Source organism: Drosophila novamexicana, unplaced genomic scaffold (genome assembly GCF_003285875.2).
Source record: "Drosophila novamexicana strain 15010-1031.04,08,12 unplaced genomic scaffold, DnovRS2.1 tig00000485-arrow-pilon, whole genome shotgun sequence".
Classification (NCBI taxonomy): domain Eukaryota; kingdom Metazoa; phylum Arthropoda; class Insecta; order Diptera; family Drosophilidae; genus Drosophila; species Drosophila novamexicana.
Genome location: NW_020824808.1, coordinates 2814681 through 2841958, shown reverse-complemented (window position 1 = coordinate 2841958; position 27278 = coordinate 2814681). Strand labels below are relative to the sequence as shown.

Below are 27278 nucleotides of genomic sequence, written 5' to 3'. Positions count from 1 at the left end.
AATCGTATTTGTTGTTTTAAAAGCGCGGTGAGCAGACGTCTGTCAGGCGTTCGCCGAGTCGTGAAGAAATTGTGAAAAGAAGAAAACCAACGCAAGTTAACAATAAAAACACGTTTTTTATGTATGTTTGTGCGCTAATATATTGGCTCTACCTTTGTAAGCTAACGAATACGCAACACACAGAGAAAGTCGCAATAATTTCTCAAAGGCGAATAATAAGCAAAAGAAACCGCGTAAAAGTGCAAAATATAAGAAAACTAAATGTTATGTGTGTGTGCGCGTGTGTGTGTGTTTAAATAGGGTCTTTCGTATGATTGTGTGTGCCTAAGCGTAACAACTTTTAATAACTCGTGTTTTTCATTGCTCTTTTACAAAAAGCAAATTTGCAATACACCAAAAATCTAAAGACATATGCAACCTCATTGTGATGTGGTGAACAACAACAGGCTAGCAACAGCCAAAGCCACTCAATTCAGCAATATGCTCTCTGCTGCGGCGCTCAGCTGACATGTTGCAAGCTGCATAGAACTAATGAAATTGCTGCCAAAATGAAATTGTTTAATAAACACAGTTCGGAAGCAAAGTTCAAGCTTACGAATTGTTGTTCTCGAAGTTTCTATTTATGCACGAGTAGCGGCCGCACAAAAAGCAATGTTTGATTTTTATAAAATTTAAGTCTGCATTTCTCTCTGTCTCTCTCAGCGAGTGTGTGTATCGCTGTTGTTCTTCGGCAGCGGCTGTTGCTGCTGCTGCTGCCGTGTGTTGTGTTTTTGCTATGCATATGACATGTTGAGTTGTGTGTTTGTGTGTGTATGTGTGTGTGTGTGCGTGAGCTTTGATTGCCATAAAAGTGTAATCATTTTGCATTTAATTAAAAGTACGAGTCAGTTAATTGATGTCACATCGATGTACGTACGCATGTACGTATGTATGTGTGTGTGAGAGAATAAAGAAACTTGCAAAAAAAAAAAAAGAGCAGCAGACGCGTTGTTAGTGTGAGTCAGAGACTGGCCAAGAGGCAAAACGCAGAAAATGGCGATAAAAGCAAACAATAAAATAAATAACGATGTGCAGGCATAAAGCATAAGAAGCATTGGAATTGCCAAACAACAAAGTAATATATGCGTGTGTTTTTAAACAAATGCCGATTTCACCATACACAAACACAAACACACGCAAATACGCAGTGCGTATAAAGAGAGTGAAGCGACGTGAAGAGTAACAGTGACAGCAGTTAACATTCAAGATTTACCGTAATACAATAACAAATAATTGCAGACATGCATATGTACATACAAACAAGCATATGCATGTGTGTGGGTACGTGCGTGTGTGACATTATAACCAAATATTCAATCGCATTGGAAAGTGATAGAACGAAAGTCCATTGGCCAAGTTCAAGGACGTCAGCAAATATTTGACGCATTGGTGAAATAAAAAACGAATCAATTTTATTATAATTTTTTGTTTAATGAATAGAAAAACGGTTTTGCAGCCTATCAAATGTTGAGTTATTGAACGCAACAGATAAATAAAAGAAAAGTAAAATTAAAACGTAAAAAGTAAAACGTAAAAAAGCCGCGAGCAATTGTAAAAGCAGCAGAGGGAAAGAGAGAGAAAAAGACAGAATCGTCGGCAGCGACGTCAACTGCGTGCGCTGGCGTTTTAACGGTGAAATATCATTCACCTACAGCACTCTGCAGCAAATACTGCGTCGCAGTTTTTACCGTTGAAGTCACAAGCAGGCAGCAGCAGCAGCAACAGCGCTTCTTGTAGCCGAAAAGCGAATTGAAATTCGTGGAGAAAAAGGTGAGTGCACTGTCAGAACACAAACACACACACACATACACATACGCATATGCATCTCACTCTCACTCACCCTTGCCCATTTAGTCGAGTCACATCAAAGCTTATTGAGAACTGCATTTGTAGTTGTTTTTGTGATTTTGTCTGTGCTAATCGAACATTGTTTTATTTTACAGTATTTCACATACACATACACACACTCATATACATATAGATTGCAGTCTTTAAACAAAGCATGTTTATATCATTTTTGACTAACACTTCTGCCAATTTGTTGTTGCCCACAAATTCGACTCTCCTTGAACTTGATTCGTCTTGCTGTGTGTGCTTCGTACCCCTACCTCTTAACCGGCTCGCCCCCTCCCCCCTCGTGTCACACAAATTTACCAAAGACCTTGAACAAGTTCAAGTTCACGCAGTTGCGTGTTTCGCTATTTTTGGTCGGCTGCGTCGTCTGCCAGGGGGGGGGGGGGGGGGGGGGGGTTAACTGAGCCTGTGGCGGGGGCAGCCAGACATACACCCAAACTGCGTCCCAAGGTGGGTAGCCCCGAATTCTTAAGTAGACGAACATTTAAATTAATCCAATCTGATTTAGTTTAGTTTAAAAAGCCATTTAAATTAAAGTGAGAAGTTTTTTATAAATTACGGATAATTGTTGGAATGCCGAAGTAAATCCAGGTAGAGATGATATCTTTGATATAATCTAAAAGTCTGCCGATTCACATTTTTAAGCCAAAAGTGAGATATATATCTTCGAGCCTTTTATAGTTGAGTTAGTCCAACCTTTTGGATATACCCTAACCCTAACATATATGCCATATGTCATAAAAGTTATTTCTCGGTTTGTGTACACAGGTCGTGAATATTTCACATATTGCACACTTTTGAATGCTAACATCAGGTCCTGAATATTTTATAAAGATCGAGCTATAAAAATCAATTTTCCATAGTGTGCGGTTGAAGAAAGAAGAAGCATGCGAAGCAGCGTAAATAACGCACTTGCAGTTGTGTGCGTGTGTGAGTGTGTGTGTGTGTGATGTCATTGTGCATGCATGTATAAAGGAAGTGCGAACGTAAGTTAGGGTATCTTTTAGTCGGATTTAATTTGATTATGCGAAGAAATGGCTCTAACAACAATTAAAATCAGCTCTAGGAACAAAGATATTCAATTTGCAAAGTGAACTCCGTGAGACTCTACGATATGAGGCTAGGTTTGATCCGATTCTGAATGGGAATATGCGACAGTAATCGATAAACTATAATTATACGAATTGCTTTAATGGACACATTATTAACTTGTTTATTATGCGCGCACTTTGTCGGTTTTAGGAAGTTAATTTCGCAGTCGGAAATATTTACTGATGGATAGCTACGCATATTTATAATTATGTGTGTGTGTGTTTATTTCCTAATGCATTTCCTTGGCCAGTTCTTTGATCATTCACAAAAGCAATTCATTAAAACAGAAATTATATTTGACGCGCCGATTAACTAAATACACTAATATTTAACCTTTATGTTTTTATATTTGCAGTGAAACAAAACGAACACAAGGAAATTTATTAATTAAATCAACAACAAAAACAAATAGTGACCATCATTTTAGCAGGAGAATTGCGATTTAAGCAAATACGAATTTGTTTTTGCGCAGCTTGATTTGCACACACACATAGATACATCTATATATATATATATATGTATTTAGCTGTATATATGTATAAAGCATATATTCTCAAGTAAAGCGACGCAAGGAAACGCCATTGAACGCGCGGACGGCGCAGCCAGCGCGCTGTTGTCTGGCCGGGCGTGTGGAGGCGGAGGAGAGGAGGGAGGCGGCGGAGGAGGTGGGTCAACAACAGCAGCAGCAGCAACAACAACCAACTGAATCAGCAACTGTCGCTTGTCAAAGACAACAGCAACAACAGCAACAACAACAAACACAAAACCCACCCACATCCACATTCAGATCAACTCAGTCATCTCTGCATCTCGCTGTTAACCTCGGCACCAAAAATGATCTCAAACAAAAAGGCGTATGCGATGAAAATGCTGCAGCTGGCGCTGGCCCTGAGTCTGCTGCATGTGGACACGGACTATATGCTGCTGCAGCAGCGTCTGCGACGCTGGGATGCGCAGCTGGAGCTGCCGCATGGCGATGGCTGGGAGCTGGAAATGTTGCGCACGGTGCCCATGATTGAGACGCAGCAACCGTATGGCAATCGCAAGGGCATGATGCCGCTGCTCGAGGATCTGTTGCGCTACGATGATTATCAGCCTCATCATCATCGGGCGGGCGCCAGCGAGGGCGGCGGCAAGGAGTATAAGCTGCCCACGGGCAGCTTCAATGCCAGCACCCTGGTCATGAATCTGCACAACACGACGGGCAACAGCAGCGTGCAGACCGCTGCACTGCAGGATTTGCAGAGTACTCCTGGCAGCGGCACCAGTTCGGCCAGCTCCGTGGGCGTGGGCGTGGGCAGCTCCACGGCGGCAGCCAGCACAGCGGGCAGTGGTGCAGGGGCGTCAGGACTTGGTGAGATCCACATCAATACCACGAGCAATAATAACACCCTGGCCGCCTCGCCCGAACTGGACATATTTCTGTCGCCCGACCTGCTGCAGGATCAGCGTTCGATTTGGGAGCAGAACCTGGCCGACTTGCATGACTATGGCGATCTGCCCTACAGCAGTCCATACGCCCATCTGCCGCTCAAGGATGGCCAGCAGCAGCCGCACAACAGCACCCAGCTGGATCTCAGCCTGGCTGCCTTTATCCATGGCTTTGCAAGCGGCGGCGCCAATGCGCTGGGTCAGCATCAGGCAGATGCACCGAATGCGCTCAACGACAGCACGCCACATCCCAGCAATTCGGGCAGCTTGACCGTGCAGCAATTCGGACCGGATTCGGACGAGGATGAGCAAGAGGATCTGCTGCTGAGTCGCCTCTTCGGCGAGGATAGCTCCGATGCGGAGGCAGCCGCCTGCTCGGGCGTCGCAAATGCCTGCGAAGTGGAGGGCTTGACCAGCGATGAGCCCTTCGGCATTGTCAACGAGGTTGAAGTCGTCGAGGAGGTAACTCTTAACAGTTCTAAGCTAAAGCCTTCACTCGACTCAAATGCAACCATTTCAAATGTGTCTACCAGATTTGCACGGTCAAAGTATTATTGATGATATTTAAAATCGGTTTTCCTGCCATTAAGCTTAAAGTCAATCGAATGAAAAACGCAAGCAATTGCTTTTTTCTGATCGGATGAGGGCTATTATTCAATAATTTTTCCTAATATGTGCATATAAGAATCCATAAATCCTTTCAGGGCACACGTCACGTTAAATACGCCTGCCTATTCTTCCACCTAAAGTGCGAGCGGATATTCGATAAAGTGTAAAATATGTCACAAACTCAGAGTCAATAATACTTCATAATCAATCTAGTATTTTGGTTAATTAGACCACGCTTTGGTGAATTCTTCAAATCATAATATAAAGCCCAATAAGAATTCCAAAGCTTAAAGATACATTTATGCACAACAGGCAACACAACAAGAGCTGCCCTTTTCACCTGCAATGCTATTGGGAATTTATAGAGTTAGTCAAAAAGTGAAATAATCCCAATCTGTGTGTACTTAACATGAGGCTAAATTCCAAATGAAATGTGACTAGCTCTGATAGTTTTCGACTTCGATGCCAAAAGACCAAGTCTCTAAATCTATTTCTAAATCTCACGAATTGACAACAAATTATAGCCTCGATTTGCGTTTGACAAGGGAGAATTTGTTACATAGGCTTTTAAGTCTCTAGCTCTTGTAGTTTCCGTGATCGGAAACTCGAGAATATATACAGTTTCAACAGGTACAGGGAACTAATGTGTTCTTTGACCAACTCTCCAAGCTTGTGGAAAGAATTTTTCGAAGTTCCGTCTCGACTTTCCGAAAAGAAACAGTTCAAAATTTGCTCGCTAGTTCCTAAAGTTAAAGCTGTGCGTCGAGCATCAATCAATCAATCAATCCATCAGTCAGATATAGATATACATATATATATATGTATATATATATATATGTGTGTACTTTTTTGTGTTGTGTGTGCGTTCTAGTTGCAAAATATTTAAATAGTGTCAGTTAGTTGAATCCACGACTTGCTAATGAAGGGGCGCCTGCCCTTTGGCTGGCTTGCTCGAGCGAGTTGTCGAGTTGTCATTAAAATTGTGCGTTTTTTTATACCCTGAACCCATTAAAAATGGGTATAAGGGTATATTGTATTTGTGCGAAAGCCAAATGTATGTAACAGGTAGAAGGAAGCATCTCCGACCCCATAAAGTATATATATTTTTGATCAGCATCAATAGCCGAAGCGATCTAGCCATGTCCGTCTGTCTGTCCGTCCGTCCGTCCTCATGTATGAACACAAGGATCTCAGAACCTATAAGAGCTAGAGAATTTTAGATGTAGATGCTCCTAGTGCCCGCGCAGATCGAGTTTGTTTCCGATAATCGATAACTTGCTCCAATTGCTTCCAAGCAATCGATAAAAATCGATATCGATATCCTGGTTTTGACTTGACAAACTTGACATATAGCTTCTAAAATAGAATATAGAATATATGCATTTGATGTTGGAAGAATAGGGTTCCGGGTATCTTCTAGTCGGGAGCTCCCGACTAGAACCTCTTACTTGGTTTGTTTTAGTTTTTCCATTAGACAAATGAATAGGTTGTCTGTTGTTGCTAAAGTCGATACGATTTTGAAATGCTTAATTGTGTAGAACGTGTTTGTCACCAGCTCCTCAGTTCTCAGTTCTGTTCCGCTTTCGTCCACAAACTTTCAGATATTATTTAGAGCTAGTTAGTTTATATCATGAAATAGGGCTCAATTTAAACTCTTCAACGACACAGTTCAATGAAACCTTTTGAACTTTCAATTGAATGTATCTATATATACGATTTGGTTGGTTTATTTTTGGTTGGAATTTTTAAGCTCATTCAAAAATAATATTCCTAATATGTACTTTTTCAAGGCTTGATCAGGAAATGAATTGATAACTTTTCAGTATCAAATCGGGCTGAGTTAGGTTCATGAATTCTTTCTCTGCTTTTCAAATGTTGCTGGAATCGTTTAATGAAATCGTTTTCATTGTTTGATTGAATGCAATTCAAGATTATATCATGGGGTTCCACGCGGTCGAGTTTGTTGCCACGCAAATGAGCTCGTGGCAATTAGTGTCGCATTTCTGCGGCAGTTCATTATAAATTCAAAACTCTCTATAACACTATGAACTATTGCTACTTTCTAAAAAGCTTTCGTTCTCAATCGGGTCAATCGATGTGCAAAAAGGGGGGAAGAAAAGCAGAGGCTTCTCTTTTTCTTTTGCTTTGAAAGTCTTTACTCAAAATTAAGCAATGCATTTTATGAATATGTATTCATTTTAATATATGCGTTCAAATTAGCTTAAATGTTTATAAATTGTGTACACACTGGCAACACTTTATGGCTGCTTATACCCTGTACTGAAGTGCAGCAAGGGCGTGCACGACTGTCCTACAGATATGGTATAAGTGTGGAGTCTAGTCGAATGCCTTTTAATCCTACAAATAAATGTTGTTGGTGAGATTCGTGAACTTGGTTTTTCACATTCCTTAACTAAACTTCAATTTTTCACATTCCTCCAAATTTTTGTTGTTGTTTTCCTTCGAACTAAATATAATAGCTGGTGTGAAAGTTTCATTAGGATAAAATATGATTACGTTCCGATTCACTGTTTTTTGCTGGTTCAAACCCATTTGTTTTAACTCCCACATGAACAACTTGCGCCAATGATGTGCCTTCACTTTTCACAGGGTATCCAACAGTCGTTAACAACTCACAAATGCAACTGCATACGTTTTTTATTTTTAAAAATCGAAGTCCCCGAATGCCGTCAATATATGCGCCTGCACCAAATTTGTGTATTTTTTCCACGCAAATTGCAATTTAAATACTTTTGTATGTAAATATTTATATTTATGTATGTGCCATACATATTTATATGCACACATATATTTATACACACATTCATTGTATGGGGTGACTAATGCGAATTTTTATTTTCCATTCGCGCTTTTAATGCATAATTTTGCTGTTGTTCTTGTTTTTTTTGCTTTGCTTCTCTTGTAGATCATGTCACGAAATGTTTTCCATTTTTGAGGCGATGCATATGCATATGCATGTATTTATCTATATATATCTATATCTATATCTGTGTCTGTGTCTGTGTGTATCTATAAGTTTGTCAAATGGGTCAATTATCGTTTTGTTTGTAGTTTTCTAGTCGCCGCTCACTTTTGCGAATTGCATTACGTTTGGCTTTGATTTTTGTCCTTACACGTCCGACAGCTTTATGGATCAGCTTGACTATATATATATATATATATTATATATTCATATATGTATGTATATCAGTTTCTGTACATCATGTTGCCTTGCCTTGCAGTTAGATACAGTGAAAGCTCTCTTGAGCGAACTCAAGCGAAGATGTAACAAAAACACAGTTAGCTCTATTAAATATATATAATTTTGATATTGTATTATATTCGTGAATTCGTGCTTTACCAACTTTAAAAATATGTGAAAACTTACCTCTTGGGTTACATAAAATTGTACTTTTTGTCAGAGTTTCACGTAGCTGTTATTTTATTTTTATATGCGTTTATCCATTAGATAAAGATACTTTTTTGGCAGAAAAACACTTCGATATTAGGCTAACTATAATAACAGGATTCGCAACAAAGAACTTTCCATGCAAGTCAGCTAACCGTTAGCCGAACTTTCACTGTACTTATAAACTCTATGAAGATTCTTAAGCAATCGAGCTCAGATCGTAAATCACCTCAAAATTGTCGCTCTCTTTCTCACCAATTCGCGCACCTGTAGACGCAAGCGAGCACATTCATGTGTGTGTGTGTGTGTCTGTTTGTATAAGATGAGGTCACACTCACACACACACACACACACACAGATGACGGTAACGTTAAATGTCGTCTACCTTATGCTACAGTTCTCCCAAAGCTTTGCTAATTGTAAGCGTATTTTACACAAGAACAACAAATAGAGTTGTATGTTTTGCGTTTACCCTTTGTTTGGCATATTTGCATGTTTTGGCAGTTTTCGTTGTCGTTATTTTTGGGGCTTTTTGTGGCGGAATAAATAAACTTCGGCCACAAAACGCAGTCAGCAAAGGTTTCGTTGAACTTCGTTTTCAGTCTCGGCTTGACGCTTCAGCTCGTCGCAGCTCGTCAAATTGATAATATACACATACATATACACACACACATATATATAATGCATGCATACATATTAGATTACACACAAACATAAGATATACCTTTTGCGATATATTTTCATCAGCTTAACTTTTTATTATTTCTTATTCCCTTTGCTCGTGTTGCAGTCGCGCCCCTTTTGATCTTGTGGGCTGCGCCGGGCTGATAACGTAACAAATAACGCAAACAGCTGTTTTACCGGCATTTTAACACACCACACATTTCAAGTTTCTTCTTCATATTCAGCTCTCTTTCAATTCAGCGCCACCTATTCACCACACTATAAATTCACCGCGTTAGCAACATTTGTTGCCATAGACGCCAAGCGCAACATGTTGGCCAACAAAGCACTTAGCCAAGACAGCAACCGCGATGGCTTAGTTCATTTTCAAACAATGTTAAAAAGCTTTTCGTGAGCTTTTTAACACTGTAAATGCTAATTGCATAAATTACATGATTTATTAGCATGAGGTATACTAGAATCGCAAGACTTGCAGATACCTCGTGTGACAAAATTTTATAATTATGCAATTATTTGTGTAGAGAGCTCTCCAATAGATGTATTACTTAAGTTAGAATGGGATTTCTTTATTTAAAGAATGCTTATTATTGCCACTTTGCTTATCAGTCCATAAGTATGTGTGTATGTGTGCGTGTGTGAGTATTTTTATAATACATTTTAGAACTGAGCGCAAAACAAAACTTTATCAATTAAAGTAATCAAATATTTTATGGGCTCCCGCTGTCAGCGACTGCTAATCAGCCCAGACGGCAAAATAAAACAACAAAAGCAACAAAATAGAACGATAGGGCCTTTAAAAACATCGTCAATAAGTCAAAAGAAATATTCAGTCTGCTTATTGCTTATTTCAAGTGTAAAACACGTATCGGAGTCTGAAAAACGGAAGGCAACATTTACTTTTGGAAGGCAACAAATTATTAAAAAACCAACAAGAAAACTTCAATTTCCAGCCATGTGTCTCAATGAGGAGTACAAGCATATGCACATTTATCTGGCGGTTCGTGTTTATCCCTATTAAAATCTATTGTCAACTTTCTATTCACATGGCAAAGTGCTAGAAAAAAACATAAAAAAAAAAAAAAAAAGAATCGCAAATTGAAAAATCATTTGACTGTAATTACGCTGCATTTCCACCTAATTACCCTCAGGCGCAACGCGCAAAAACTGCGAAATATGCGGCGATTATAAAATAATATATATATAAAAAAAATACAATTTTTTTTTCTGCTCGCTGGCGCCTTTTTTTTATATGTGCCGTGCGCGTCGCTTTATGTGTTTCTCACAGTGCTCGATTGTTAATTTCCATAATTAAATACCGTTAATTACGGCTTATGCTTGCCAAATGTGCACAAACTGTGCTGCCCCCTGTCGGCGAGCGCGGCTAACTAGGCGTCGCTCGGACTCACCACAGCAGCTACCGCATGACAGCGAGAGGCGAAAATTGTAATGTGTGCGTGTGTGCGGGAGCGAGAAAGAGAGAGAGTGCATCTGGCAAAGTTCAGATGTCAAGTGGATTGATGAGCGGCTTGGCTGTGTTTAGAGTTGGGATCATGTCGTGATTTGTATTTTACGTGACACGATGTAACATGACTTATTCGTGATCAACTAAATAACAATTCAAAAAGAGCTGAAATATAATAATAAATTTATGTTGAAATGTTATTACAATTTTCGGATATAAAAGCGAATAATGAAAAGATATATAATTAATAAGAGTCTTAAAAAAAAATCAATCAAATAAAATAAACTCTTGTAAAAGTCGTGCTGTGCCGTCTTGCGTGTATCTCCACATCGTGTCAATTGATATTGTTTAAATGCGACACGCGCCCATCTCTAGTCGTGAGTGTTGAGTGCGAATGTTGATAATGAAAGCGCAATCGAATGCCGCGACCAAAAGATGACACAAATGAACGGTTATTAAAATTTTGGGGCGTTGTCGCTTATAACCGCAAGTGCGCAGGATAATTGTGCAATATGTTCATGTGTATCTATGATATGTATTTGTATCTATAAGATACAAACTGCAGTTGGCCACTTGAGTTAGCAGTTTGCCTTGTTGGTGGGCACAGACTGAGGCCTGACTGACTGACTGACTGGCTGACTGAAGGCTTGACGAGCACATGATTAATATGCGCCACAGTCACCACACTTGCCGTTCGCCTGCGCCTGTCCGTGTCCGTGTGTCCGTGTGTATCTCACAAATACAAAATGCACTGAAGTGATCTGAGCCCGGCTCGTTCGTGCGGCTGTCAGTTCAGGTGTCATCAAAATCTTTGCGAGGCTTTATTAATGACGTTCGCCAACCTTTTAGCCTTAGTCGGCAACTGAGTGCTGCATTTAACTCTGAGCCTTTCCTTTCCTTGTTGTCGCTCTCCGTCTTCTTCTACTTGATTTTTTTTTTATGTTTTTCCTTTGCACTTTCTACGGCAACCGACATTTGCTTTCACTTGAGACTTTTGTGATTTGCCGCCACATAGAATAAGCGAGGATCAAAAACACATTTATCTTGCCACAAAATCGTTCGATCGCCTTTTGACTTTTTGCGGTCAGCTCTGTTAATGGCGCACTAATTGTTGCAACAAAATGCAGCAAGTGTCAATATTTTGATGCACATACATAAATGTTGATTGATTAACTCCGAACTTGCCACCACGAAACGATTACCAAACATTTGTTATTCTCAAAGTAGAATCTAATCTGACACCTTATCGCCCGCCAAGAGGGCCTTATCAATGTCGACTACACATGTCGTTTATTATTCACAATTTATCAAATGGCTTCGACATAGCCGAGGCGTCTCACGTGTCGTCTTGGCTGTCCGTCTTGATATTTTGAATAAAATTCAATTCAATTTTATTGCTGCAACATTCAGAATCCAAGGTCATTCAGATACATTTCAACCTCATAGATACATATGAATGCAAATGTGTGTGCTTCTTAGCGATAGTCTATTGCACTTTATAAATGTGTGTTTTATCAGTTGACGGCTTTATCGCTAGACTGTGCTACTTGTTGCCTGCCAGCCTGTTGTGAAATAGTTTTTGCAAATGATCTCTGCAAAACATCGGCAGAGATTGCGATCTTACACTTGAGAAAATAAATCTACTTAGAAACCAGAATGTTTTTATTATAGATAATAAACATTTCCTGATGGTCCTAACAGATAAACTTTAGAATTAGTTTTTTTAAGTGTTACACAAATAATAAATTTCTTTATTTTTAGCCACGCATAGTTTTCATATTAATTTATGCAAATTTTCAAGATAAGTCTGGCCGTTTTGCAGTCTGCCCAAACTTGCAAATCTATATAGTCTATATATATATTGATATTAACTTATTGATTCCATCAAAAACGTCACGTACTTTTCTTAAGTGCTTGCCTTTGATAAGGCTATAAATATGTGTGATATCTTTATCGGTCCGTTACGTATTAAGCTCTAAACAATTCCAATTTTATTCCAATGGGGTATCACTCATCTATTTCGTGATTAATAAAAGTATGCATTGCTCAAAACTTTATAAAATGTAGCTCTCTTAAAAAAATGAATTTTCTTGAAAGTATTTAAATGAGTTTGGCGAAAGTTGAAATATGTTCATATTAATTTTAACATGAATGTTAATATTCATGGTAATAGCAGTATTACTTTGTTACTTGCTCGTGTATTAATAACTGTACATGTGTTAGTGCACATTCTGAAAAGCTTAAAGGCAAACGCACTTCATAACTAAGCTGAGCTTTAAGCTCGTTAAACTTTGTTATCTGTGTGACTTGCATGTGTAAGGTTAGATTAAGATTTATAAGATGAGCAGAATTCTCTTTAACTGACTTTTACACACATACCCCGCATCCCGGCTAAAGGCCGAAATATACCCTCTGCTTTCTAGCGATAAGCAATGTTCTGTCTTTTACTCACACGCCCTCAAACTGACCGACAATAGATCCCTAATAAGCAGCAGTAGCAACAGGGCTCACACAAGCTGTCCGCTCTCTGTCTCCCTTTTACTCTCTCTCTCTCTCTCTCTCTGTTTGTCGCATACGCGCTTCCTCTCTCTGTCACTCGTTTAATTGCTCATTTTTAACGAACATGCGCAACGCGCAGCATGTGCACCGTTTCAAAGGGGACCAATCCGGCATACACATATACACACACACACACACACACTCATCCTCCCTAGGGTGCAGTCGCGTCGCTGCCAGCGTCGCTGTCAGCATTGCGCGGCAGCAATTGATTGGGCTCAGAAGCAGCAGTTGGCGGCGGCGGCCCTTTTTGGACCGAGGAGACCAATGATGCCGCCGCCATGCTCGCTCGGATACTGCTGACTAATCCAGGAGATAGGCGTGGTCCCACACACACACACAGACACAGCCGAACACACATACACACATAAACACAGAGCCGATGATTGATTGCTTTTTGTTTCACGAACGTGCAACATAGCGCAGAAAAGTTCAAGAAAGCCTCACAATGCGCCCGAACAATTTCATTAAAAAAGCGAATGGATGGGAAGAAGACAAAAAACTGTCGCTTGGAAAATTAAATAATAAAGAAAAAAAAAAAGAAACACAAAATGCGCGCAGAAATAGAAATATATACATATGTAGACTGAGGGAAATGCTAGGGAAAATCATTTTAATTAAGCCATCAATGGCATTTAATGTCATGATTTGGTCGAATGTTTTTTTCATGTTATGTTGTGTCATTGCCCGGTTGCCCGGTTTCCTCTCGGCGCTCTAATGTGCGCCATTATCCTGTGATTATCCCTGCATAGCCAAGCAAGCAGGCTCGACTAGTACCCTACAACTACCTGCTGTCCAGTGCAGAATTTCCGTGTTGCTTTGGCGGCTTAAGACGCCCAGTTTTCGTTCTCCGAATATGGTTTTGTTTCTTTTTCTTCTTCGACTGCTTGACTTGCTGGCTGGAAAAGGATTAAAATTTGGCTGAAGACTGGCTACGGCCAGCGTTAATAATGCATCATTAACGCTTTAATTTGAGGCCACAAAAATTTCGGCATGAATTTGCAAATATTTCAATATAAACTCACATCAGACAAAATGTGTCTGCATTCATTTCAAATTTATATGCAGCTCTTTTTTTTTTTTAAGTGTATTATGTCTCTTAACACAGACAGAGAACGAGAGAGAGTAACAAATTGATAAGAATTTGCTCTTTGCTATGAAGAGCATTCGCATAGCTAATTTTAACTGATAAATTTGTATTTGCCCTTAACACTTGGTTCGACCGTCGGTCCGCTGACGTAGTTTTTATCTATAGACACGGCTTATCAGCGAAAAAAAAAGAAATACTAAAGGCGCCTTAGAAAATGTGAAAAATTATATAGCTGAAGAGCAGAGTCGTGTAATTTCTGATTCATAGTCAGTCTCTCTTTAGAAACTGGCCCAAAAAGACGACATTAAAGAGCGCAAGCCTATTATCCAAATACAAAAACAAACTGAAATTCAAAGTGAATCAACGGAATTAAAGTGTTTTATCAAAAATATTAATTGAAATATTATCAATTCAAATAAAAAGAAAACAACTGCCTAGAAATATGAAAGTGTTCATCTATGGAAAATGTCTTGTAAATAAGACTTTAAGTTTATTATAGTAATATTAATAATATGTATATCTTTTGTGGCCGCAATTTATTTAACCAGAACAAAGTTTTCTGAATGTCTACTAATCCCTTTGGTATTATATCTTACAGGAGAGTGAAATAGCTGAGGTACTTTACAAGCAGGATGTCGATTTGGGCTTTAGTCTCGATCAGGAGGAGATTATCAATGCCTCCTATGCCAGTGGCAATAGTGCTGTTAAGCAGCGCGCTGAAGAGGCGGAGAGCAAGAAGAAAAACTCCGATGAGACCGATAAGAATGTTGACGATACCGATGATATCGAGAAGCTGAAAGCCTTGGCAGATCTGCATCAAAATGAGGCAAGTAGCTGCAAATTTACATGTGACTCACAATTTTGCACAGTTAACAAAAAAGCTAAACATTAAGACGCAGTTTGCGATAATGAATACCTTATAATATCCAAGCGATTGCTTATCGATAAACAAATGCTCGCTTATTATTGGAATATTTAATCGTAAATGGGCTTATTTTTTCAGCTTCATAAGCTGTAACTTTAATTTGCCAACATGAGTTCCTTAATTATTAACTTGTCATATTAATCGATAAATTTATCGATAGGCATATAAATGTAATGTTCACTCTGAAATCCTAAGAAACATTTTTAAGCTGCAACAGCTTTTGTTATAATGCCAATTTTCCATTATAAAACCTTCTTTAATTGAGCTTTCAACCATCGTATTTATCGATCAATTTATCGATAGGCACTAAAATCTTCAATTGTTGCGCTCTAAGTGGTCGTAGTAATCGACAAATTTATGACCATTCACTATTTGACATTACATTTGAAATTATTGGTAACATATTAAAGCCTAACAGAAAATCGATACATTTATCGATAAGTACTTGGAGCAATTCTTATGTCAGAACTTTTGTTAAGCTTTTGGTTTAACTAAATCTATGCTATATCTAGATTGAAAGCTTAAGTAATCATTGAAAAACATTTACAGCCCTCGATTGATGAGAAGAAGCCGCCGCAAGACCTGGATGAACTATCGAATGAATGGAATGGCATACCCTTTACGATTGATAATGAAACTGGTAAGCTAATTAGAGCTTATATATTCATGGTTGTTAGTTATGATTATGTCCGCCCCCCGCTTAATTACAAGAGCGTTGTTATTGTTGCTGTCTTTTATAGTTGTGCGCAGACAAACAACGTGAAAGATTTATGGACAGTGTTATCTTATCCGAGATACATTAAAATTGGGGCTATATCTTTTTGGCATTACATTTCCCTTTCAAAAGCCAGAGATAAGCAGATTATAAGTTAGACAGGTCGCACTTGCAGCATGGTTTCTTTCATTCAGGTCTTTAAGTAAATGCTATAGGATCTTTATACGGTATAGGAATATCTTTAACCTGTTAAAACTTTTATTTCATAATCTAACAAAGCAAATTTTTAATATAAACTAAGTGCGCTAAATCCTGCCAAAATGTCTGCCAGCTGCTGCTGCTGCTGCTGCTCTTTTATATTAACGAAAATGGATTATCCTGCCTGTTCTGGCAAAGGGGGTGAGGTGTGGGAAGTGCTACTGCAGGGGGGCCACCACTGCTGGGCGACGCCATTGTGAAGCGTGTATTTTCGGGACGTTTTTATAAATGAATGTAGGCATTTTGAGTTGACAGGCACGAAAATTAAAAGAAAAATGAGCTTTTTCTTCAACCCACACCCAGCACACCCCACCGCTTTGGCGTTAGCATCGTTTGCCCGCAGACTTGAGCTCGACATTTCTCCACCTTCATATGCTCCATTTGTCTGATATCGATAAAGCCGCTGCCATTGGGGCGGCCTCTGGCCTCGCTGGCTGCTCAGCTAATCTGCCTGGAACCGCGCCCAATTTCATATCCAAGCGGCTGCCTTTCAAACAAACTTTGACACGCACACGAACTTTTATTATTAACACAGCCCAAGTAGGGCCCGGATTGGGATTGAAATTGTAACTGAAGCGGCAAGCAGAAGGGAGCTGTGGAAATGGCTCTGGCTATGGCTCTGGCTCTGGCTCTGGCAGTGGCACAGCCAGTGGCAGTAAAAGTAGCTGCCGCCGTCGCATGCAACATTTTTCTTTTGAAAAATGAACGAAACATGATTCGCCAAAAATTATACTCATATATAATATACATATGCACAGCTGTATATATGTGTGTTTGTGTGCCTGTGTGTTTGTATAAGATGTATTTCAACTTTGGCCTATAAGCTGTACATAAGACCCAGGGCCGTGGGCCAAAACCACCCAACTTACTGGCAACATATTCGTATCGTTTGCCCTGCCTGTTTGCTGCCATGGAACAGGCTTATCGAGTCTCGAAACTAACCCCCCCCCCCCCCCCCCCTAACGCCTCCCCACCCAAGTACTCCCCTGTGCATATCCCGGCAGCCATTTTGTAGGATATCGCAAAGCCACCACCAAAATCCAGGACCACCACCACCACCACCAACAGCATCAAGATAAGCTGGAAGTCAGCAAACGTGTCCCGTATTTGTATTTCGTATATCGTTAGCTATTCATAGGCATTTACGCTGCTTCTTGTTATTAATTTCGTATACCCTGTACGTATTGAGTATGCTTAAAAACAGGGCATACTCTCTGGTATGCAATGTTCCATTTATACCACAGATTACCATCACAGCAGTCGAGTCTCAGTCTATATAGAGTATGAAGGCAACGATTCAGTTACACCGATAACCCTCCGCCTCTTTAACATCGATAAATATCGATTGATATTTTTTTAAAATATTTTAAAAGTTAGCATCGCAAAATTTGCGTTTTAGTTTCCAGTTTCTATGTGACTGAACATTTTTTAAAGCTTGAACAACAAATGCAAAAGTTATTTAGGAATTAAATTTACAAAGTGTGGGCTGATCAAAGCAGCGACAAGATAATACTGGGTATCTGCTAGTCGCACACTTTCGACTCAAATTGCTATTTATTATTTTCTTTGGCCATTTATTAAAAATCCATTGATGCGCGCCCCGCAAACGTTTGGCTCTGGCCAATGCTATTGGTCTATGGCCAGATTAATATCGGATTCGAGGCACGCATTCACACGCTTTTGTTTGAATGCTTATGCGTATCCAAATTCCCCAGAGTGTTACCCATGGAATACCGTGTACGTGAATCTGAATCTGTATGGCGGACCCTTTGCCCGGGCCGCCGCGCCCGCTGCTGCGATATGCGGCATTAGCTATTGTTCCATGCGTTTGGCTCTGGCTTTGGCCCAGCGACTAAAATGAAAGTCATTTTTGTATCTTTAATTTTGTTTCAGTTCAATTACAGCCATAACTATCTATTGAATGCATGCACATGAATTGGTAGCGTACCAATAGATACTATTCCTTGTACTTGTATATAGTTAATTTTCGGCTGGTTCTCTGCTTCTTTGTAGTTGCCGAGTCAAAAGAACGCACAGGTATCTTTTAGGTGTTATGTTTTTAAAGTCAGCGACTTTTCATTAATTTCAACTTTTGTCGCCTTTTTCCCATTTTGCTAGAATCCTGTTGCTAATGAAGCTGTTGCTAGCCATTGTCCTGGGCACATAACGCCTTGTCATTGGCATATGTCTCGATGGATCCATTGTCATAATTAAGTTGCTCGGATCTCATGTGCCGAGATTTTGTCTCGCCTTTCGATGCTTGTAATCAATGCTGTTTGTTTTCCTTAAGTTTTTTTTTCTTTTTCGTTTTAATATTTTCTAGTACAGTTTTTAGTATTTATCTGCTGGTTGCGCTCCCAGAGATTCAACGATCCATCGTTTGTTCACAAATCTGATTACATTGATTCAGTTGGAATTCAACCAGTTTGTGTTATTTTATTTTTTCTTACTTCTTAGAATAATACAACTGCGCACAGTTGACAACTTTTGGAGCATGACTTGACACTGTGCGCGCGGGACAAAACAACTGAAAAAATGCTCTTATTCTCAATTATGTTATAGATCTTTCGCATATACACCTATGGCTATAAATATGGTAGCTTAAATTCCATTATGCAATCAGTTTGGGCTGCCAAGCTACGCGGGTTTATTGACCACAGCTGAAATCTGATACAGCTAACGGCCATTCACACATGTCTAGAAGCAGAAAATGTTCTATTTTGATTGGTTATTTTAGGTCTTAAGACATTATCCAACACTTGTACAGTTGCACCAAAATATATTAAATATAAGAGTTGTAAAACAGCATGTAATTTTTGAAAGTGTTGAGAAATTTATTCTTTAGAAAAGGATATAATGGAAGGAAATAACCTGAACCAAAATTTATAAACTAAATTTCTAGTGAACATTCTAGCGCGCGCTTTCCCACACTTGAAAATTTGCATTTGAGTTTAGTGTTGCGAAAGGAGATGTGATGCATTCAAAGGAAAAATAATGACGATAACATATTTGGGTTTCTTAATCATTGAATCAAATACTTTTCCCAGTTAGCAGATTCTCTAAAATCATATCACTTCTATTTCTAAGAGCAGACTGTTTTAATTAATCTAATACTATTTGAAATACAAAGAAGCCCAATGCATTTTCCGTTTCAAAATTTTCATGTCAATTGCCCGCATTTTCGACGTTCTCCCTGCTAGTTCTAGACAAACTCAAGGGCAGTGCAGACAAGTTCCACTTATTGTAACGACCTCGCCTACATGCAATAACAACAAAACAGAAATGATGAAAATTATTATAAAACAGCTGGTGCCCCGAGCGGCACCTATTGAGGATATGTCTGCTGCCCCCTTCCTGTCTGTTCTAGTGCAACATTCGAAACTCTGCTCCCTGTTGTCTGTCTGCTTCAATTCGGGCAGCATAGAAATTGTTCGAAAAAAAATTCTACTTGGTCAGCATTACGTTACAAATTTACAAAAAAAAAAAAAAGAGAATTTTTTACATGCTGACAAAAACAACAACAAACAGACAGACCCAGACAGACAAGTAGTGTGGTGGAGGGGTAGAGGGGGTGCAGCAGAGGCCCGGTCAGACGCACATATTTTGCTGCATAATCGTATCGCTTTCAAGTGTTTTATGCTCCAAAGCCTCTCAACGGCTGCAGCCTAACAAGATGCGGCAGGCTATTGCCAAAACTAGTTGAGAATTGCATAATTTCTGAAGTAATTCAATTAGCCAATTGACCCACAACTGGCTCTAAGGATTACACAAACACATGCACATACATGCACACATATGCATGTATGTTAATTAGTTGTCGTTCATTCATGTCGCAGCTTCTCTGGAATATATTTTTGTCGCAACTCATGTGCTTTATTTACACATATTGTGTTTGATGTTTTCAGCAATTTCATTGTTGACACTAGATCAGATCTGTCTTGTCATAATTGTTGCGCACTGGCGCTCAATTTGAGGTTATGGTGCGGCGAAATGCAAGTTCATGCCATGCAATTGGCCAGCCAGTGTGCGAAAGTGAAATGTCTAAACGGTAACAGTGTTGGCAAGCCACTTAAATATTCAAGTGCATTTGCTTAGATGTGCAGCGTCTCTTTCACCGGAAATTGCCTCAAACAATTTGTTTATCATTTCTCTCTCGCTCTCTCTGTGTCTCGCTCTCTCTTTCTTTGGTTTAGTAGTCACAATGGCGGCTGAAGCTCTTTGAGCCATCGGACGTTCCAACAATTTAAACTAATTAAGTTGTAATGGCGCACTCGAGAAACGCTCCAGCGATCCAAACACAATCATATTCAAGCTTGGCTCGTTCAATATGTACATACATATATACACAGATATATATATATATCTATATCTATCCACTCCTAAGTTTGAACATATGCGAGTCTCTTGAGCGCTTGCTGATGATGCTGCTAATTTTTCAACATCACTTCCCTCTCTCTCTCTCCCGCTCTCTTTCTCTCCCTCTCGCTCTGTCTATTTTCGAAGTTTACCAAATCCAAATAGTCGTTTGGGCCAAATTATTATTGCCATGGCTCGCTCTTGTCTATTAGTTCAGTGGCCCACTAATGCATATTGCCTGCTCTTTTTTCATAGTGTTAAAAATAAAAATAAAAAACAAGCCTCCATTTGATTGCGGTAATTGTGTTAATTTTTGTGTAAATAAATTTGTGTGCGTTATTTTTGTTTATTGGGAAAAACTTTTGACTCAGTTTCAGTTTAAGTTTTTAGGTCAATTGGAGGGCTCACTAATTGGACGGGTGTGATCGGGCGGTTTTCAAATATTCAGTTTAAATAAATTTTTAACGCACAACTTCTAGATATACTGAAATTGTCTTTAAACACAAAAATATTCACAATAAATTAATATAATATTTAAAATTTGGAATAAATACTTAAAGAATAATAAAAAGAATTAAATTTAAAGATTTTACTTTAAACTTCCAAAAACTGAATTTGAACTTCTTTAAAAAGTTTTTAGTTTAATATGAATCTTAGGTAATTTTTTTTTCAGTAAATTATTTATTAGTTTTATGTATTCAGCTTCAGTTTCCAACATATTTAGAATTTGAAACTGTATTATCTTATAATTTATAAGCTGCCCAATATATTTATAATTGGAGACTCTCCTACAAAATAGCTTATACCTTAGCTTATCTCAAAGAAACTCAAAAAACAATTCTCTGCAAAGTTACTTTTAAATACTTCAGCTCTCAATGTATTTTAGTTAAAAAAGGAAAGGCAACAAAATTAATCTCAAGCTCAATCGAAATCAAAAATTGATTTTTGAATATTTAAAAATATTTAATTGAGCGCTTTGTTCAGAAACTCATATTGAAAGAAAATCAAAATAGAGTTTTCAGCTGAAAACTTATCATTCGAATATATAAATGCCATATATGCGAGAGACTGGAGCTCAAATAATTTATATTTTGTAAAAAAAAAAAAAGAAAGGAAAGCTGATTAAGCACAAAAATGTCCACAATGCTCAGCGAATTTGGCCAGGCCAAGCTGGAAATGCTGAATACATACGAGGATATGGCCAGCCACCTGCAGCTGGTGGTAGCTGAGCTGCAGGACATGCCCGGCCTGAAGGATCTGCTCAACGAACGCATACAGGATCAGCTGCTGGCTTGCATACAGAGAATCAAAGCGATTTGCCCCATGTTGCAGCGCAAACGCATGAAGGTCGCCTTCTTCGGACGCACCTCGAATGGCAAGAGCGCCGTCATCAATGCCATGCTGCATGAACGCATCCTGCCCAGCGCCATGGGGCACACGACCAGCTGCTTTTGTCAGGTAGAGGCCAGCGCCAGGCAGGAGCCCGCCCATGTCATGATCGAGGATAGCGATGGCCAGAAGCTGAGCATTAATTGCCTGCGCGATCTGGCCAGCGCGCACTCGGGTCGAGCGCTCAGCGCACACAGCCTGCTCCACGTTCGCTGGCCCAGCAGCAGCTGTGGATTGCTAGCGCACGATGTGGTGCTGCTCGATACGCCCGGCGTAGATGTTACCGCACAGCTGGACGAGTGCATCGATCGGCATTGCCTGAATGCGGATGTGTTTGTGCTGGTGCTTAATGCCGAGTCGACAATGTCGCGCGTGGAGCGCCAATTCTTTCGCATTGTCGCGCAGCAGCTGTCCAGGCCCAACCTGTTCATACTCAACAATCGCTGGGATGCGGCAGCTACGCTGGAGCCGCACTTGGAGCAGCTGGTGCGTGCGCAGCATACGCAACGCTGTCTCCAGCTGCTGGTCGAGGAGCTGGGCATATATGCCAACGTGGAGCTGGCACGCAGACGCATCTTTCATGTCTCGGCACTGGAAACGCTGCGCCTAAGACAGCAGCAACAACCCCAAAAGGAGGAAGAGCGTCGCTTTGGTGCGCCCGGAGCGCAACAGCGTTACGAGGAGTTCCTCAGTTTTGAGCGCGAATTTGCCGCATGCATTACACAGAGCGCACTGCGCACCAAATTCGAGCAGCATTGCGCCGGCGCAGCCGAGATGCTGCTTCAGCTGCACGAACTGTTGCAGCAACTGGCCACAGGCCTGGTCCAGCTAGGTGCAGAGAAAACGGCGGCAAAAGCTGCGCTTGCCGCAAGCTACGAGTGCCTGGAAACGCAAATCATGCAGCGGCAGCAGGAGCTGTGCCTGCAAGTGGACCAGCTAAGCGAGCAGACCATCAAACTTGCCGCACAGCTGTTGCAAGAGCAAATCTTGCGTCTGCCCCTCGTCGTGCAGCAGTTTCGCCACAATTTTCAGCCGCAGCTGCAGCGCGAATTGCAGCATTATCAGCGTCTGCTAGGCGTCCATCTCGAGCAACAGCTGATGCAGCAAGTGGAGGCGCAGCTTGGCCAGCTGCTGCAGCAGCAAGTGCTGCAATTGAGTCCAACAAGCGAGCTGCCCGTGCAGCTTTATTGTGCACTGGACTGCCAGCAGCTAATGTCAAGCTTTCAAGCGGATCTCGAGTTTCGCTTCTCGTGGGGCATGGCAGCCATTATGAAGCGCATTCAGGACAAGATGCCGTTGCCGCTGCTGGCGCCGCCGAAGCAATTGAATGGAATGCACGAGGAGCACCTGAAGCTGAGGCCTCCAAGTGACACTTGGCGTCTGCTGGACTCTGAGAACTCCACGGGCGCCATGTTGCTGCTGAGCGGCGTGTTGGCGCGCGTTTTGGGCTGGCGTCTGCTGCTGGCTCTGGGCGCAGTCGCAGGCTCCTTTTACGCCTACGAGCTGGTCACCTGGACGCCGCGGGCGCAGGAGCTCAGCTTCAAGACCCAATACACGCGCCATCTGCAGCGTCGCCTGCGCGAAAGTGTGCCACAAACGGCGGCTGGCTTTGGCCAACAGGTGAGGCAACAAATGACGCGCTCGGTGCAACAGCTCCAACTCGAAATGGAGCACCAACGCGGCGAGCTTAATGAGCAGCTAACGGTACTTACTGATCAATTGGCGCTGCTCGAGACGCATCAGGAGAAGCTGCGCACATTGCAGGCAAAGGGCGGGGAGTTGAGGCAGCGCCTGAAGGCTTTTCAGCTGCGCTATTTGCCAATACATGATATATAGAAACGATGCTATATATCTGTACCGTTATCGTTCAGTTTTCATTTATATATTTTGTTAAATGCGGTTTCTTTGTTTAATTATTTGCTTAAAGCTTCAATTTGCATGCCAGAAATTGCGTTGATGAAGTCAAGGGTTTTTCATTATGCTACAAATTTGCTTAGTATTTACTTAATTGCTTTATTGAAAATTTGAGTTTCCATGCTAAAGCGTTTTAGTTTTATTTATTTTCTGGGTTTACTTCATTTTCGTTTTACATTTTAACTAAGACATTTTGCATTCGTCTAGATTTCTTCAGGCTTTAATTATTCAAATACATGTCTTGAATTTTTTAATTTCCATTAGCTTATTTTTAATTAAAAGTTGCCATTGACGCTTTTTATCCTGCCGCTTCGAAATTTCTTTAAGCCCACTCGTAACTTTAATTACTTGATTAGATCGTGTTTTTAACTACGGCAGAAAAAAAAGGTTCAAAAACTGAAAACCCGTCAAATAGAATAGTATAAACCAGTTTTTTTTTAGCTTTTTTCTCATTGTTTTTCCGCAAGACGCGTCCATATTAAAAAAGCAGCAGCAACAACAACACAGCCAAAAGCAAAAGTAACGCAGTCAAACGCAAATACATATGCACGAAGCAGCTAAGCTCCGCCTCTGCGGCACACATGCACACACACACACAGACACACAGCGGCTGCTGCTTGTGCGCATGAACAAAGGCCGCGTCGCGGCAGCAGAAGCTGCAGCAGCACACACGCACACACACAAGCACGGAGAGGAAGTGCATATAGTTGTCTCGCTTGCGCTTGCTGCTGTTGCGCCTGCTTGAGCTGGCAACGCCATTTCTCTTTTGTGCTGGCTTCGCTGCCGACGTCGCAGCGGCCGCCATGGTGCGAAGCCGCCGTCAAGGCATTTAGAATCGTATTTGAATTTTTATAAACGCTCGAGAAACGCTCAACGCTTGACGCGCGCGCGTTCGTTTGCTGCTAAAGAATTCGTTCAAAGAAGAAGAAAAAGAAGCCACGTTTTGTGCTGTGTTTTTTAACGTGGGCGTGCTTAAAAATAAATATACACACATATATATTTATAAAAAACGAAGCAATTTATGCTGCGGCAAATGACAAGTGACATTCCAGAAAAATAAAGTCAGGTGATTTACTGGCTAATTCGAAGAGCTGGCTTAAGCCGCTGTGCAACAAACTGTGTGAAGACTAAACATAAAAAATTATAAAATATATATAATATATACACATATATGCAAACACAACAATAAATGCAACCACATAACCGCATCAAGTGCGGAAAAAGTGAAAGTCTCGCTATATGGCATAAATAATAGGAGTTATCAAACGTTAAACAGGCTGCAACTTAGTGCTAACAATAGGCAACCCAACCAAGCCAGGCGCTGCCTCAACTGTGACCATTGTGCGATTCTAAAGAGCCAGCGACGAGACAAAAAACCAAATACGACAAAATAATCAACAAAAATTCATTTTCAATATCGAACAATCAGATTGTGCAAAAGTCTGCAGCGGAAACTGTTATTGTTTATATGTTGTTGTTGCCGCTGTGATTGTTGTTTCTGCAACACACACATAGCCCGACATTACATAATTGTCAAAGAGTTGTAAAAACAACAACAATCCCAACAACAACAACAACAATCGGCATTTATTGCAACAATTTTGTGTTCAATCTGCGCAACAAAAGGCTAGCAAAAAAAAAAAAAAAAAAAAAAAAACCCCCGATTCACACTTTTTGACTGTTGTTGCCTTTGTTTGGATTACAAAAATATATTTTACAGCCACGCTCGCATAAATTGCAATTGCAATTGCATAAAAAAAAGGTTTGTACGAATCGCCTTCGTCTATTTATTATTTTTTATGGTTTTTGACGGAGCTGCAACAATCAATTGATTTGACCGCATTATTTTGATATTCGTTTTTGTCAGCTGGCATTGCAACATTTCCATCTATAAGATCGAAGCAGTTGTTGTTAATTATGACAGGCTGCAACAACTTGAGTCGGTCTGCGAATATTGTTACAGAGTTTCTGCTGCTTATAGAGAGAGAGAACTATGCCTGAATGGGGGCTGTTAAAGTCTTAACTTATGTTAAGATAACTCCGATTCTGAGCTCAGAAAACAAAACATGTTTGGCTTGGGTTTTTATTTATTTAGGCATTGCTTTCCTTTAAATTCATACGACAAATTGTTCTATTCATTTCTCTTTCAGCATTTCAATTAGTTTTTTTTCGCACAAATTCGTAAATCCATTGTGCAGAACCCAAATTTGTATGAGTTAAAGTACATTATGAAAAGCATTTGCCTCAGGTAAAAACGCACTGAACTCAGAGTCCAGAATCTCTACAACCACCAAATTTGCTATTTTATATTTAAAACTAAGTAGTTTACTTAAAATTTAAAGAAAACTTGCCATTCAAAAGGAACTCGAGATTTTCTATTATATAGACTACAAAGTTCCACCCACTCAATAGGGTTTATTCCTTAAGTCTCAGCACAGGCTCAAATCCTCAATTATACTTATAAATTCATTGATCCCAAAATATAAAAAAGGTATGCCTACAGAATGCTTGTAAGTAGTTGTAACTTACCTAAACTTGTCTAAACTTTAAAAAGAGTCTTGCTAATAATTCACAAAAGTCTAATGAACAACTTTATCTGCATATCATCACATGTAGCTCTTTCCATTTTTTATTAATTTTAATTTTTTGCTTAAAAACAACTCCAGAACTTAACGCCTTTCACTTTATATACGCTTTCTTTTAATTTTGAGATAAATTCAACTTATTTCCTCAAGCACTTGAAAAGTCACTAAAAGGCTTTTATCAAACGCGTTCTCCCGCCGACGGCACACGCCCCCAGGATGTTTACCCAATTTAGTTGCTATAGCATCTGATTAGGCAGGCATATTGGTTATACTGGCGCGCGCCCGCCCACACACAAACACTAGTAGCTGTTGACAATTCCAGCCCATTAAGCATTGGTTGAATGAAACTTCCTGAAAGGCAATCAAAAATAAAACTTGGAGAACGCCCAACGAGGCGAAGAGCCCAAACAAAAGCTATTCCATCAGCGCCTTTTACGAGCTATGGAAATATTATAATGCCGTATATGTGAACAAAGTCCAACACCTTTTAGGCCGTTGTCGCTTAATTGCTGGTGACAGACGGCACACACACGCACGCACACACACACGCACACAGCAAACAAAACGCAAGGCAAATCGAATAATATTTTTATAGACATTTACAACAATGCGGCCAAGCCAAGCAAAACATGCAGGCAACATGGCTAAGAACAGAAGAGACAAACAACAAGCCCAAAAATGATAAATAAACAGTTAACACACTCACACACACACACACACATGCGTAGTTAAATTACAGCCAAACTGTTACCAAAAAAAAAAAGAACGAATTAAATGCCAGGCCTAAAATAACAGGCTAAGGCCTAGAAAAAACATGGCCAAACAGTCGTGTTCTGTCTGTGTGTGTGTGTGTGTGTGTGTGAGTGTGTGTGTGTTGGCCAGAAAATGGTCGCAATGGAATGTATTTTGT

At 40.2% G+C, this 27278-nt stretch overlaps 1 protein-coding gene across 1 annotated transcript in view; it reads left to right on the top strand.

The window, feature by feature from the left end:
* The first annotated feature begins 41 nt into the window (after positions 1–41).
* LOC115761481 (segmentation protein cap'n'collar) overlaps positions 42–27278 on the top strand; it is a 42166-nt gene continuing 14929 nt past the window's right edge. The window contains exons 1-5 of the mRNA XM_030703248.1: positions 42–121; positions 1480–1809; positions 3341–4878; positions 14825–15052; positions 15701–15791. Coding sequence (XP_030559108.1) covers positions 3820–4878; positions 14825–15052; positions 15701–15791 — 1378 coding nt within the window. The 5' untranslated portion in view covers positions 42–121; positions 1480–1809; positions 3341–3819. The remainder of the gene's footprint in view (positions 122–1479; positions 1810–3340; positions 4879–14824; positions 15053–15700; positions 15792–27278) is intronic.